The 13,587-nt window shown below is 38.6% G+C and overlaps 1 protein-coding gene across 3 annotated transcripts in view; it reads right to left on the reverse strand.

Annotated features, from left to right (window-relative positions):
* LOC118816678 (glucosidase 2 subunit beta-like) overlaps window positions 1-13,587 on the reverse strand; it is a 186,024-nt gene that overhangs the window by 151,199 nt on the left and 21,238 nt on the right. For all 3 annotated transcript variants that reach the window (XM_036583199.1, XM_036583198.1, XM_036583200.1), the window contains exon 7: window positions 4,577-4,625. In XM_036583199.1, the coding sequence (XP_036439092.1) occupies window positions 4,577-4,625 (49 nt within the window). The remainder of the gene's footprint in view (window positions 1-4,576; window positions 4,626-13,587) is intronic.

Raw genomic sequence — 13,587 nt, forward strand, 5'->3', positions numbered from 1 at the left:
CCTACACTTCTCGTGTTCTTACGAAATTTGTGTTTTCACATAACAAATACAGTTATAATTCATTTCTACATGATCGTTTTCCAACCCTTCTATGACCTTTAGAAGTAAACAGCCTGTTTTTGATACTTTAAGACTTTTTAAGTCTATATGCAAATATGTACATGTCTATGTATATGTGACTAACTTATGTAAATGAGTTTTGTCCTTATTGGCTGTCTCTTACCAAGGCTCGCCAGTTAATCAAATTTTATTTTCAATTACAATTTTGGCTTCCAATTGATTATGAAAACAAGATAGTCAAGATAAAATGAATACTGTGCCTATTCCAAAAAGTTTGGGACAGTTTGTGAATTGTTCATAAAAACAGAAAGCAGTGATTAGCAAATTCAGTTTGACCTGTATTAAATTAAAAATGGTACCAAAACACTATATATTTTATGTTTTACCTTGTGAAGTTTATTGTTTTTAGTAAATATATGCTCAATCCAAATTTGATGCATGCAACAATTCCAAAAAAGTTACAATCTTGTGCCTATGTTGTTGTATTTTGAGGTTAATAAGACATGTTTTCAATGAGAGACAGATCTGGACTACCAACAGAGCAGTCTAGCACCCGCACTTTCTGATTAGACAGCCATGCTGTTGTAACACAGGCAAAATGTGGTTTGTTGTCATGTAGAAATAAGCATGGTTGTCCCTCAAAAAGACATTATCGCAAAGGCTGTTGCTCGAAAATGTGTTATTAGTGCTTTCACAGATGTGCAGGTTACTCACTAATAATTGGGTTTGTACTTCATTGGATTTGAATTTGAATTAAATTTTAAATCTAAAAGTTGGAAAAATGTTTCTTATTAAGCTCTGAGCATGTGTGGAGTTAGAGTGTAACTCACTGAGTTTGTGCAGTGAGTGGATTGGGCATATATGAAGTTTAATGTGAGCTTGTCTTAGTCCAGTTCTTTATCTGCACCAGCACACCGAATGCATTTACTTCTGCAGGTTGCAGGATGGCTGCAATTACGCAATTTTTTATTTTGAATCGTTTTCATTTTTCTGTTTTAAAGGCTCTAAGATATCCTATTTTTATTTATTAATAAATATTAATAGATTTATTTATTAATAAATTAATCAGTAAATTATCATCAATTACTGTTTAATATCCCATAGGTTTGTAACTTAGCTTTGGCAATATGAAAGCATATATGCTAGCCTAAAGAGATGAATAGTGAGAAGAGGGCAGAGAGAGAGAGACAGAGAGAGCGAGAGAGAGAGAGAGAGAAAGAGAATGGTGTCTGCAGTTGGTCATTAACTGCATCACCAGCGTTTTCCTAATGTGCTCCTTTTATAGAGGGTTTATTTTACAGCCCCACACCCTTCTCTAACTCTCCTTTCTGCAGTTCTGAGCCCTCACCTTCTTTTATTTGCTCCCTCAACTTCTCACCTCTTCTCTCTCTCTCTCCCTTCTGCATTCCTCAGTCCTCATTCTTGTGCTTCCTCAATGTCTCATTTCCTTTCTTTTCTCTGCCTTTTCTCTTTCCCTCCCTTTTCTTTCTCTCTCTCACTGTATTTCTTTCCCTCTCTTTTCTTAGGTTCTCTCTCTCTCCATCTTTGTTCTCCCTTCTCTCCTCATTCTTTTGTCCTTCTCCCTTTTTTCTCTCTCTCTCTCTCACTCAATCCCCCTCTCCCTCCCCTCTCCCTTTTCTTTCTTTTCTGACTCTCTCTCTCTCTCCTCTCTCATTTTTCTTCTTTCTTTCTCTGACTCACTTTCTATCTCTCTTTCTCTCTGTTAGTTTGAACTAACAGTAGCACTGATTCTCTGCTGGCCATCCTGTTTTGCAAATCTAGAAGAAATCTAAAGATCTCTTCAAAAATCAGTATCACACATACATACACGCACACACACACGCAGGCGAGCCTGAGAAGAGCCTCCTGAGCCGTAGATTATAGGATGCAAACAGGGCGATAAATTGTCTTTTGACTGTGAAAGGAAGATGAATGATGGTGCTTAGAGAGGAGAGAAAAGAGATTCTTCCCTTTAACAAATGACATTCAGAGTGCAGAGAGAAAGACTATAGGTGGGTGGACACTAATGCTCACCACTAACGTGTTTCATTCAAAGCACATGAATCAAAACTGTGCAGCGCTGACTGCTAAGGAGAGCCTGCGTGAAGCTAAAGAGCCGCTGGGGAAAATAAATAAATAAATAACTAAATAAACTCTCTTGGGACCCAGTGTCGGTGTTTGATAAATCAACATGGCACAAAGCTGGAGCTGATCGATACAGTACGAGCGACAGATAATGGAGCGGGCTCTTGGATACGGTTCTGTCGATATGAGCTCTAGAGCCAAACTGAGCAAATCTAAAATCAAAACAGAGAAAGCTCTAGAAATTACACCACATGAGCAGAGTGCTGGACAATACTGATAATTTAATATCATAATATTTTGAATATATGTACCGAAATTTATCAGACATATACCACATATATCATATCATCGCTGTCCAAAAAAAAAACGTATCTCCATTTTTTTGTTTTCTGCATAATTTGAGCTTTGCATCTGTCCTTTAGATTGCATGAAATAGAAATGCTCAAAAACTTAAAACTAATCTCTTTACATTAATAAACACTGAAAGTAAAGAACAATTTTGCCCTCTCCTGTAAAGTTACCATTTTGGAGATACATGTTTTGATCAGAGGTTTGATCATGAGAAGTAATACTGAAAAAAGAGCATTTTGGACAAGGTCAGGCAACTTTTAATTATTGTAAAATAAAAGTAAATCACATTAAAAGTAAAAAAAAAATTAAAAAACATTCATTTTATAAATCAAACCAACGTGTGTGGTATATACACTCATCGTCAAAAAAATAGTTGCACCCAGAAGGGATCAGCCGACAGGAATGAAACTTGGTGGGCAGGTTTTAAAACGTGAGACAGGCGAATGATTCAAGTTTCACACTCAGTGCATGTGACGTAATCAAGGACATGCCTTATCGCTGTACCTGACTGACTATATAAGGTTGTCCCGTTGCTGGTGCTTTCCATTCTGACTCGTGCTGTTGTGTTGGCAGCATCCTTATGCCTCGGAGAAGAGTTTGAAAGCAAAGAGTTCGAGAGGGGTCGCAACGTAGGGCTCCGAGAAGCGAGAGGGTCTTATGTATGAATTGTGTGCCATCCTGGATATTACCATAGCACATTGGTAGTGGCAGTGCATAGAAGAAGGCAAGCACCAGCAACATGAAGGATCTGGGAGACCTACATGAACCACGGAGAGGGAGAACCCACAGATTGTCCAACATGCACGGAGTGACCCAACAGCCATGACTGCGGACATCCAGTTAGCAGTGATGCCCTCCATGAGTCATTCTGTTAGTGCCAGCTCCACTGGCAGACGGCTGCACGATGCAGGACTACATGCATGCAGACCATTACGATGACTGTCCTTAACACCATGTCAACATTGCCAAGGACTGCAATAGTGTCATGCCAGACTGTCATGGAGTGACTCAGATTGGCAGCAGGTCATCTTCTATGAAGAGTGTTGTTACGCATCACACGTCCAGAAGGCCTGGTGTCATTATGTGGGGTACAATTTTGTACAATGTCAGATCACCTTTGGTCTTCATTACAGGCACTTTGACAGCCTAACGTTATGTTAATGACGTCCTACAACCAGTGGCCCTACCTTTTCTGAGCACACACTTAGGTGTGCTATTCCAACGGGACAACGCTCATCTGCATACAGCTGCCGACTCAAGAGCTTGCCTTGAAGACACAGATACCATGTCATGGCCAGCCACATCGCCAGACCCATCCCTGATTGAAAATGTGTGGGATGCTATTGGACATGCTACCAACCCTCCACCCCTACTGCAAAACTTGTAGGAACTGTGTGAAAATATTCAAGCTGCATGGGATGGATTATCACAAGACACCATTAGGAACCTCCATGCCGAGTTGTCTGGCATGTTGCGTTAGCAAACATGGCGGCCCAGTACCATACTGAGAGACACTACCTCTGTATGTGTAGCTCAATAAATATTGTCCATATCAGTCTGAATTTTTAGTCATTTATTGTTCCTGATAACCTTTACCTTCCTTTCAAATAGCACTGAAATCCAACACTTCCTTCTGGGTGCAACTATTTTTTTGATGTTAGGTATAATTAGAGCTCTGTAAAATCGAGACATTTTTAACATATGAAATATTGAAAATCAGGTCGAATCTTGACCTTAGAATCAAAAATGGTATCAAACGAAAATATGTGTATCATTACACGCCTACAAATGACATGCTTTGTTTTAATACATAACATTAAAGTGAACGTTTACAGGACAGAACGCACATTTATGAAAAGGAAACTTAAAAATGCAGTACAACAGATTTGTTGACTTAAAAATTAAGTAATCTGTCTTAAAATATTTAGTTCACTGAACTTATAGTAATAAGTAAATAGAACAATAGCGCATGTCTTACATTCTTTCAACTAATTATTTCTATAAAATCTACATTTAAGCCTTAACTACATTAAAATGCCATGTTATTTTTAAGTAAAGCTGATGATCTTTTTTTTTTTACCTGCTACCACGGGGCACAACTCCAAGCCACTGACTCTGATCTCCAACACCTTTGAAAATGAGAGAAAAAAAAGAGGGGGGTACATTTTTTTAATTTTACAGTGCCAGAATTATTGTCAATCTTAGTACAGAAGAGCCAAAGAGACTCGTTTGTGTTTCTCTGAGTGAAATCAAACATATCATGCTCATGATATAGTTATTATCCAGATAATGGAGAACACTGCTAAGTAAATTCATATCACCCATTCCAAAAGTTTGGTTTTCTCACATTGTCAGTGGAAAATCAAACCATAACGGAAAATGATAAAAAATGACAGTATCACAACCTGCAATGAGAAACTACTTTAATAAATCTATTGTTAACCTGTAGGTGCTGAGAGTTTATACGACCCCAATTCCAAAAAAGTTGGGACGCTGTGTAAAATGTAAATAAATGTAAATAAAAACAGAATGTAATGATCTGCAAATTGAACCATATTTTATTCAAAATGGAACATAGTACACATATCAGATATTGAAAGTGAGACATTTTACCATTTCACGAAAAACAGTAACTCATTTAGAACTTGATGGCAGCAACGCATCTCAAAAAAGTTGGGACAGGACCAAGTCTACCATTGTGTAGCATCCCCTTTTCTTTGAACAACTGTGTGTAAACGTGTGGGAAGTGAGGAGACCAACTGCTGGAGTTTTGGGAGAGGAATGTTGTCCCATTCTTGTCTGAAGTAGGATTCTAGCTGCTCAACAGTCCTGGCCTCTTTTAATTTATTTATACTACCTCCTGCTCAGTTGCACAGCATTATTTTGCTCTTTCACTTCGCGCATTTTGCACCTTGCACTACTATTTCTTATTTCCTTATTGCTTCATGTGAGCAGGCAGTTATCCAAGCATTTCACTGCTAGTTGTACCATGTATGACTATGTATGGGACAAATAAAACTTTGAAACTTGAAACTTAATGCTCCCCCATACCATCATGGATGCTGGCTTTTAAACTGTGTGCTAATAACGAGCTGGGAGGTCTTTAGCCTGGAGGATGCAGTGTCCATTATTTCCAAAAAGAATTTCAAATTGTGATTCATCGGACCACAGGACACATTTTCACTTCACCTCAGTCCATTTTAAATGAGCTTGGGCCCAGAGAAGTTGGCGGCGTTTCTGGATCCTGTTTATATATGGTTTCTTCTTTGCATGATACAGCTTTAACTGACATTTGTGGATTCCACAGCAAACGGTGTACACAGACAATGATTTCTGAAAGTGTTCCTCAGCCCATGCAGTGATTTCCAGTACAGAATCATGCCTGTTTTCAATGCAGTGCCACCTGAGAGCCCAAAGATCACAAGCATCCAATAGTGACTGTTTGCCTTGTCCCTTGTGTACAGGAATTTCTCCAGATTCTCTGAGTCTTTTGATTATATTATGCACTGCAGATGGTGGGATGTCCAAAGTCTTCGCAATCTTACTTGAGAAATATTTTTCTGAAATTGTTGCACAATTTTTAGATGCAGTTTTTCACAGATTGGTGAACCTCTGTCCATCTTTGCTTCTGAGAGACTCTGCCTCTTTTTATACCCAGTCATTTGAGTTAGTTGCAAATTGCTTCTCCAGCTGTTTTTTTTATTAGTACCACTTACTTTTCCAGCCTTTTGTTGCCCCTGTCCCAACATTGTTGAGATGCGCTTCTGCCATGAAGTTCTAAATGAGTTCATGTTTTGCATGAAATGGTAAAATGTCTCACTTTCAACTGTGAATAAAATCTATGAGTCTATGAGATTTGCAAATCATTGCATTGTTTGTTTTTTTACATTTATTTACATTTTACACAGTGTCTCAACTTTTTTGGAATTGGGGTTGTACTTAAAATGGCTACGTTTCTTAATTTGTCCATTATCTGCTGAAAATTTGGAGGTGGTTTTCTGTCCCTCACAGTCAGCAGCAACAATCAGGTTCAAGCTAATTATAACAGACTAACTGGTGGCCAGTTCCTTTCCCGTTATATTAGCCATCTAGATATTTTGGTGGTGCTGTTTCTGCAGAAAGAGGCAACAAAGAAAAAGAGAGAAAAAGAGAGAGAGAGAGAGAGAGAGAGAGAGAGAGAAAGTACATGCTTTAGTGTTTAGTTGGTCCTGAGACAAAGAGAAAAAAAAAGAAACAGTGAGCAAAAGAAAGAGAAGAAAAAACAGCAGCGGAGAGAAAAGGACAGAGTGGACAGAGCCTAAAGAGAAACTAAAGAGAAAGAGAAGAGGAAGCAACAGAGAAAAAGAAAAAGAGCAAAAGAAAAAGGAAAGAGGAGAGAGCAAGAGAGAGCAGGAGTAAGAGAAAGAGGAGAGAAAAAGAAGAGAGAAAGAAGACAGAAAGAGAGAAAATAAGAGCAAGAGAGAGAAAAAAGGGAAAGAGAAGACAGAAATAGAAATAGAAAAACAGAAGAGTAGAGAGAGAGAGAGAGAGTGGAGGATGGAGAGAGCACAAGATGCTGAAATTAAGGCAGCAATCAGTGGTCTTTGTCCTGCTAGCTAAGCCTGATGATGATGATGATGATGATGATGATGATGATCTCTCTCTCTCTCTCACACACACACACACACACACACACACACACACATACTCTCACACATTAAAAAAAAAAAGTCATCTTGCTCTCTGTGCTAAACCCAGCTACCTGTTCCACACTGACTCTCAACCACACAAAAGCAGCATTGTGCTCATGTCGCCTAATTTCTCCCTCTTTCCTCGCATCCGTTTTGGGAATGCTGAGAGGTTAAAGTGGCAGCAGCTGTGAATAGGACAGATCCGCCTGACTCTGCACTCACAACACAAAACATGAGTAATTACACAGCCTCTGCCCTGTGCTGTGATGAATTCACTACAGCACAATCACCATGCTCAGGCCTGTTTCTGCTGGAGTCAAATCTGACTCTGCTCACCCAGATGTGGCCATTTGGACCAAAACCAAAAGTTTTGCTGTTCTCACCGAAACAAGTTTTGTTGAAAGGGGGTTATGGATACTAACCTTTGTTTGTATTTACATGTGTGTGTGTGAGGGCTGTAAAATAATTAATCACAATTAATGGCACTAGTTTGTGTAATTAATCACGATTAATCACATTTGTCTTATTTGCTCAAATTCGAATCGTAAGAAAGATTTTCTTCAATTCAAATGCAGGGCATTTTGCTACATGAGTGAACCTGTACATATATACACATCATTGCACGGTGAACACGAAAATAACATACACAGTTTCCAGTTTTCATCACTGACATAATGTGAGAGCAACAGAGGCTGCATGTTCCAACCAATAAGTGTCAATATCATATATATTATATATACAGTCAATGTTTTAACTCCTCCACGTTCACAGCCTCTCATTCTCATACTGCTACGTTACGTCTTGTTTCGAGAGGAACTGAAGCCTTCCACTTTGCTACTATTGCTATTTCTTGTCCACAGTTCTCTTGTGAGCACCATCCAGTGTAGACTATTGAGGGCATCCACCAGTGGTGAAGTTAGACTTGATGTGCTTAGGCCTAATAATGAAAAAAGAACAAATCAAAACATTTCCAAACTATAACCAATATAAACATTAACAGAGACGTATAGATAAAAACATCGCAGTTGCAGGCTAATTAAACGTCATCAGTTTGAGAAAAACTGAAAGCAGCCGCTGGTGCACAGTCACTCCTGTGGATAAGCCACAAGCATTTTCAGTGAAAACGCAATGGCCTGCAGCTCCACATTTACATCTACCTTTTTTCCTTTCCCCCTTTTTTGACATCTCTGAAAACATGTTTTTTTTCAAACATGTAATTTTTTTTTTTAGCATAACTGTAAATTTTGGCTTCTGTGATTAAACTAAAATGGACGATCTAATCATTTTCAGGCCTTAATTTACAGGTTTTCACTGTGAGCAAGGAAAAAAGTACTTTAAAAAAGTTGAATTTAGTTTTTCTGTGAGCCGCTATGCTTTATGGTTATAAACAGGTGGGCCTTTGGGTGGAAAAGGTTGAGAACCCCTGCACTAGACTGCTAGAGTGACTTAGGCTGTGTTCTAAATAGCCTATTATATACTGTTTGCATACAGATTCTACCAAAAGTAAGTATCATGCAGTGTGTGACCAACATGAATTTCCCCAGTACACCAAAGGTACCTGGATGATGTACTGCTCCGGCAAAATATTCCAGTATGCAGCCAGAGCAATCTTCTTGATATACTGCATCGTTTCGGGAGGATATAACCCCTAACGTAACTGTCTGGGTATTTTAACAGCCCTGGATTCAGCCTTTCCATACTTATATAATGGCAAATCAAAGAAATTTGACCAAATGCTGCTGCACTCAAATACATTTCCAAGTTTTTTTGCTGTTTGCTTTACTTTAGGTTGTTTTGACAGTAATGACATGTCAATGTGGGACATATATTTTGTGAAAAAACCTAATTGACTGGTAAACAATATAATTTACTACATTTAAAAATTATATATATACACTGCAGTCTCATTAAAAAGAATGTACCTAAGTCATTTGTATTTCAGTTGTTTGTTCTATGTTATAATGAATATATTATATAGAGATGGCACCAATTCAATACCAGATATCTGTATTAACATACAACATCAGAAAAAACTGGATGGAATATCAGAATGATCAAATTATTCACGTTTCATCATTTATGGTGGAAGGGAAAATCTGAATTAGAAGCTGTCAAATAAGAAGACAGCATCAGCTTCATCTGTTAAATGGTGTCAGTTGTTACAGTAACTAACGTTATCAAGTTAGCTGTGAGGTAATCAATTGTGTGTTTTGTTCAGTATTCAAAAATGTTTACCTCTGATTATTTTAAGGGAGTGAGTTACTTTCTAATGGCTTAGCTTCAACGAAGTTAGCTAGTTAGTGACTGTCACCCTCACTTTAGAGATGTCTCTTGGAAATAATGCTTGCTGCTCTAACCAGTTGGCAATCACAGTAACACACAGTTTCAAGTCTCTTTCTGCTTTTATAAAAGGTCAAAAACTTTCACGTTATTATAAAAAGGATAGTTCCGGTCCTAAAATCTGATTGGCTGAGCCGTGCCTGAAGCTGTTGTAAAATCCACAATATGCGTACACCTATGACCTCCTCACAGCAACTCAACTCATTAGTACTGCGCTTCAGCATGAAAAAACCTTGTGCTGTTAATGGATCAATCTTTGACTCTAATGCTGCTCACATGGACCACACAGTGTACTGAAGAACAGGCCCGCACAGAATCTGTGCCTGCAGGACTCTGTCAAGAACTCCACAGTATTCGAACATTGCAGTGTTGCAGAACCATTCACAAAAAGAGACCATAAGAAGACAGCCCATGTGACCACTGTGGAGACATTTAATTTAATTTAATTGTCCACGGCAAACTGATTAGCTTATTTTACACTTCTTAGTTTACCTCCGAACGAACAACCTAAATGCAAGCACAGTAAGGGCAGAGCTACAGATCTCTGCGAAGTTCACACTGCAGCCAGCCCTGTGCACGTAGACAGGAATTTGTAATTGAAAAGCAGTCACTACAGTGGAAAAAAGCCTCTATTGCATTATTTTCACATCGCTTGACTCCTTGAAAAACAATGCATGGTGTACATTTTAAATGCTACACAACTGAATACAGTCTGCCTTGAAATGTAATAAAGGCACGGCTTTATTGCTTTCCATCGTTCAGTACTTCAAACAACATTAAATTAATATAATGGAATCTTCTGCTTTTCATTTTGGCAAATGTTCTGCATGTCATCTGTTGAAAAGTAATGTCATGTGCATTGCATTTCACTGTTTTGACTAAAAACTGTTTCACTAAAAAGATTCTTCTTGTAAGCTCCTGTAATGTGGTATGGTTCATTTAACTCATTCACTTGGGGCATTTTTGTTCAAAACACACTGAGTATATCACGTAACGGCTATCTAACACTATACTATCTACAAGCAAAATATACCACAGAATTCTGCAGATTTTCCTTCTGAACCACCGCAAAGAACAAAACAAAACAAAAAAAAAAACCCAGCAGATTCCATGTGGGTTTACTGATGAAATAAGAACCCAATTTGTTTAAACTGAGGGGCCAGAATCTTATTTCCTTGACTAGAACTAGGCCAGTCAGCTAGTTAGCAGCTAGCTACACAGTGTGTTAGCTATGGAGGTTTGAAAATTCTAGACTCTACAGCCAAATAGGGCATCATTTATCGAATATGGATGTGGCTGAATTTAGCTCTGTATTTAAATCCGTAAGAAGAGGGGCACTGCTGGATTGGTGCTAAATAAAACTTGCGGTGGTAATTTGGTAACCAAAAGAACTTATACAGTGTTTGCATTAAACAGTCCTGTGTTATCATAAGTTCATTGTTATACAGCAAAAAGTTAAAAAGATCATGAAATGACTGCAACACACTGCAATGATTGGCCGATTAGATAATTACACGAATGAGTAGGTGTTCCTAATAAAGTGCTCATTGAGTGTCTAATGCGGGCACATGTCAAAAGACCATCAATAATTTAGCTGTTGCAGGAAAAAAAGAAGATCTACAGAGAGATGATGACAATTCAGTCTGTTTTGGTCCGTCTTGCATTCATACTGCCCTATGCCCTCTTATATTCATATTATTTAGGACATTCTGAGTTTCTGCTATTTATTTGAGTGTAAGAAATTATTAGATATTATCGGATATCGGAATTCTTAAGTTCTTTAAAACTGTTATCGGAGAGAGCATTTCCACAATGGCTTCAAATGTATATATGTATGCTTCTGCATGTAGCAATCCTCTTCAAATTATTATTCTATACAGTCAGGTCACCTGCTCCAAAGTGTCGAGAATTCATTTCTGTGGCTCTCACTTCCCACTTACGGTCACTAACACATCTTGGTGAATAAAACACAGCAGCGTCCCAGTGGGCGAATCCGCAGCTGACGTAAGACTGTATTTCATACTCCTGAACTCAAGGAAACCTCTTAAACTCTGCATGACCCTCTAAAAACATCTAAAATTCAAGCACAGTGAGGCATGGTGCCTAAAACAAACCTGCAATAACACATCAGCAGCTCCAGGTGAAAAAGTCAACCAGCTGTTGCATGGAACCATCAGATTTATTTTAAGCAGTGCCGGGCAGTTAGACGGCAGGTAGCCAGTGTTAGCTGCGTGGCAGTTAGTGCAGCAGCAGTCAAAAAAGTCTGGATAAACCTATCAACAATAGGATTCCACATCTCTGAATAATATTGAATAATATGAAATTTTTCACACCTTTGATTGAACGTATGTTTTTTTCATAATCTTACAGATATTTAGATTTACAGGTTTATGCTTAAAACGTATAAGCTTATAATTTCAATACAAGTATTTTTAACCATTTGCTTTTAATTCAATATATATATTTCCAAAACTAAACTGTTTTTGACCAACATTCTTGATGACTGAAATATAAATTAAATCCAGGCGACATGTCTGGATTTAATCTATATTTCAGTCATCAAGGATGCTTTTGGGTCTGATTTGGCAACTAGATCTTTAGATTCTTTCTTGACTTGCTTTTTGGATTATGGATTATTTACCCTGCACTCAAGGTTCATTTCTTATTCTAGCTTGTCACTGTAGGGCCAGTGGTGAAACTTCCACTAAACTAGCTGCAGCATTAGTATCTTGCCTTGAGTGTGTCTCTGAGAATTTGTGACAATTCAGTCAAGAGAGCATGTGTGAGGTGAGACACTAACGTTGGATAAAAAGGTCTGGCTCATATTCAATGTTCCAATTCATGCCAAAAGTGTTCAGTGTGGTTGAGGTCAGGGTTCTGTGCAGCCCACTAGTATTCCTTCACAACAAACAAGCCATGTCTTTATTGACTTCACTTTGTGCACGGGAGGAAAGTCATGCTGGAACAGGAAAGGGTCACCAAACTGCTGCCTCAAAGCTGGAAGGATTTAATCCCATAAAATGTGTTTGTATGTTGTAGCATTAACATTACTCTTCACTGGAACTAAGAGCCCTAATCCTGAAAAACAGACCAAGACCATCATCCCTCCTCTACCAAACTTTACTGTTGGCACAATATGTTCCGGTAGGTAGCGTTCTCCTAGCCTTTGCCAAACCCAGATTCTTCCATCAGACTGCCATATAGTGACACATATTTCATCACTCCAGAGAACACCTTTCCTCAGCCTCCAAGTCCAGTGGTGACATACTTCACCACTCCAGCTGATGCTTGGCATTGTGCATAGTAATTTTAGATTTGTATTTAGCGGCTTGAGCATAGAAACCCATTCCATGAAGCTCCCGACAAACAGTTCTTGTGCTTATGTTGCTTTCAGGGGTAGTTCGGAACTCTGCAGTGAGTGATGCTAAAGGGGACAGGCAATATTCTTAACACACTTAGTGGCCCCACTCTGTGAGTTTGCATAGTCTACTGCTTTGTGGCTGAGCTGTTGTTTGGAGATGCTTCCATTTCATAATGACAGCACTTACAGTAGATCGGGGCAGATCTAGCCAGGCAGAAACTTCACAAACTGACTTGTGGCAAAGGTGACATCCTATGACAGTGCCACACCGAAATCACTGAGCTATTCAGCATTCCACTGCCAGTGTTTGTCTACGGAGATTGCATGGCTGCATAGCAGAAAGTGTGGCCGAAGCACCTGAACTCAATAATTAGGTAGCGTGTCCACATACTTTTGGCCTTATAGTGTACATAGCAGATATAGATGACTAACAAAGCAGAACGAACTAGCTAACTAGTTAGATAAGCTAACAGGTTACCAGCAAATAAACATAATCTGAAAAATAACAGCGTATTTTTTTTCTAGCCAACAATGCATCAAATGAAATGTTCTGGTTGAAATAATATTGGTTTATGTGATTACATGGTAGATGTTCATTGTGTGAAACTCATTTCACAAGGTTGACACGGTTACAATCCAAAGTTTCAAGTGATTAGCAGGAGACTTTGTATTACAATGCAATGCAAGGTAAAGTTAGTGTTATGGACATTTCAAGCAATG

Source organism: Colossoma macropomum, unplaced genomic scaffold, assembly GCF_904425465.1.
Source record: "Colossoma macropomum unplaced genomic scaffold, Colossoma_macropomum, whole genome shotgun sequence".
Taxonomy (NCBI): Eukaryota; Metazoa; Chordata; class Actinopteri; order Characiformes; family Serrasalmidae; genus Colossoma; species Colossoma macropomum.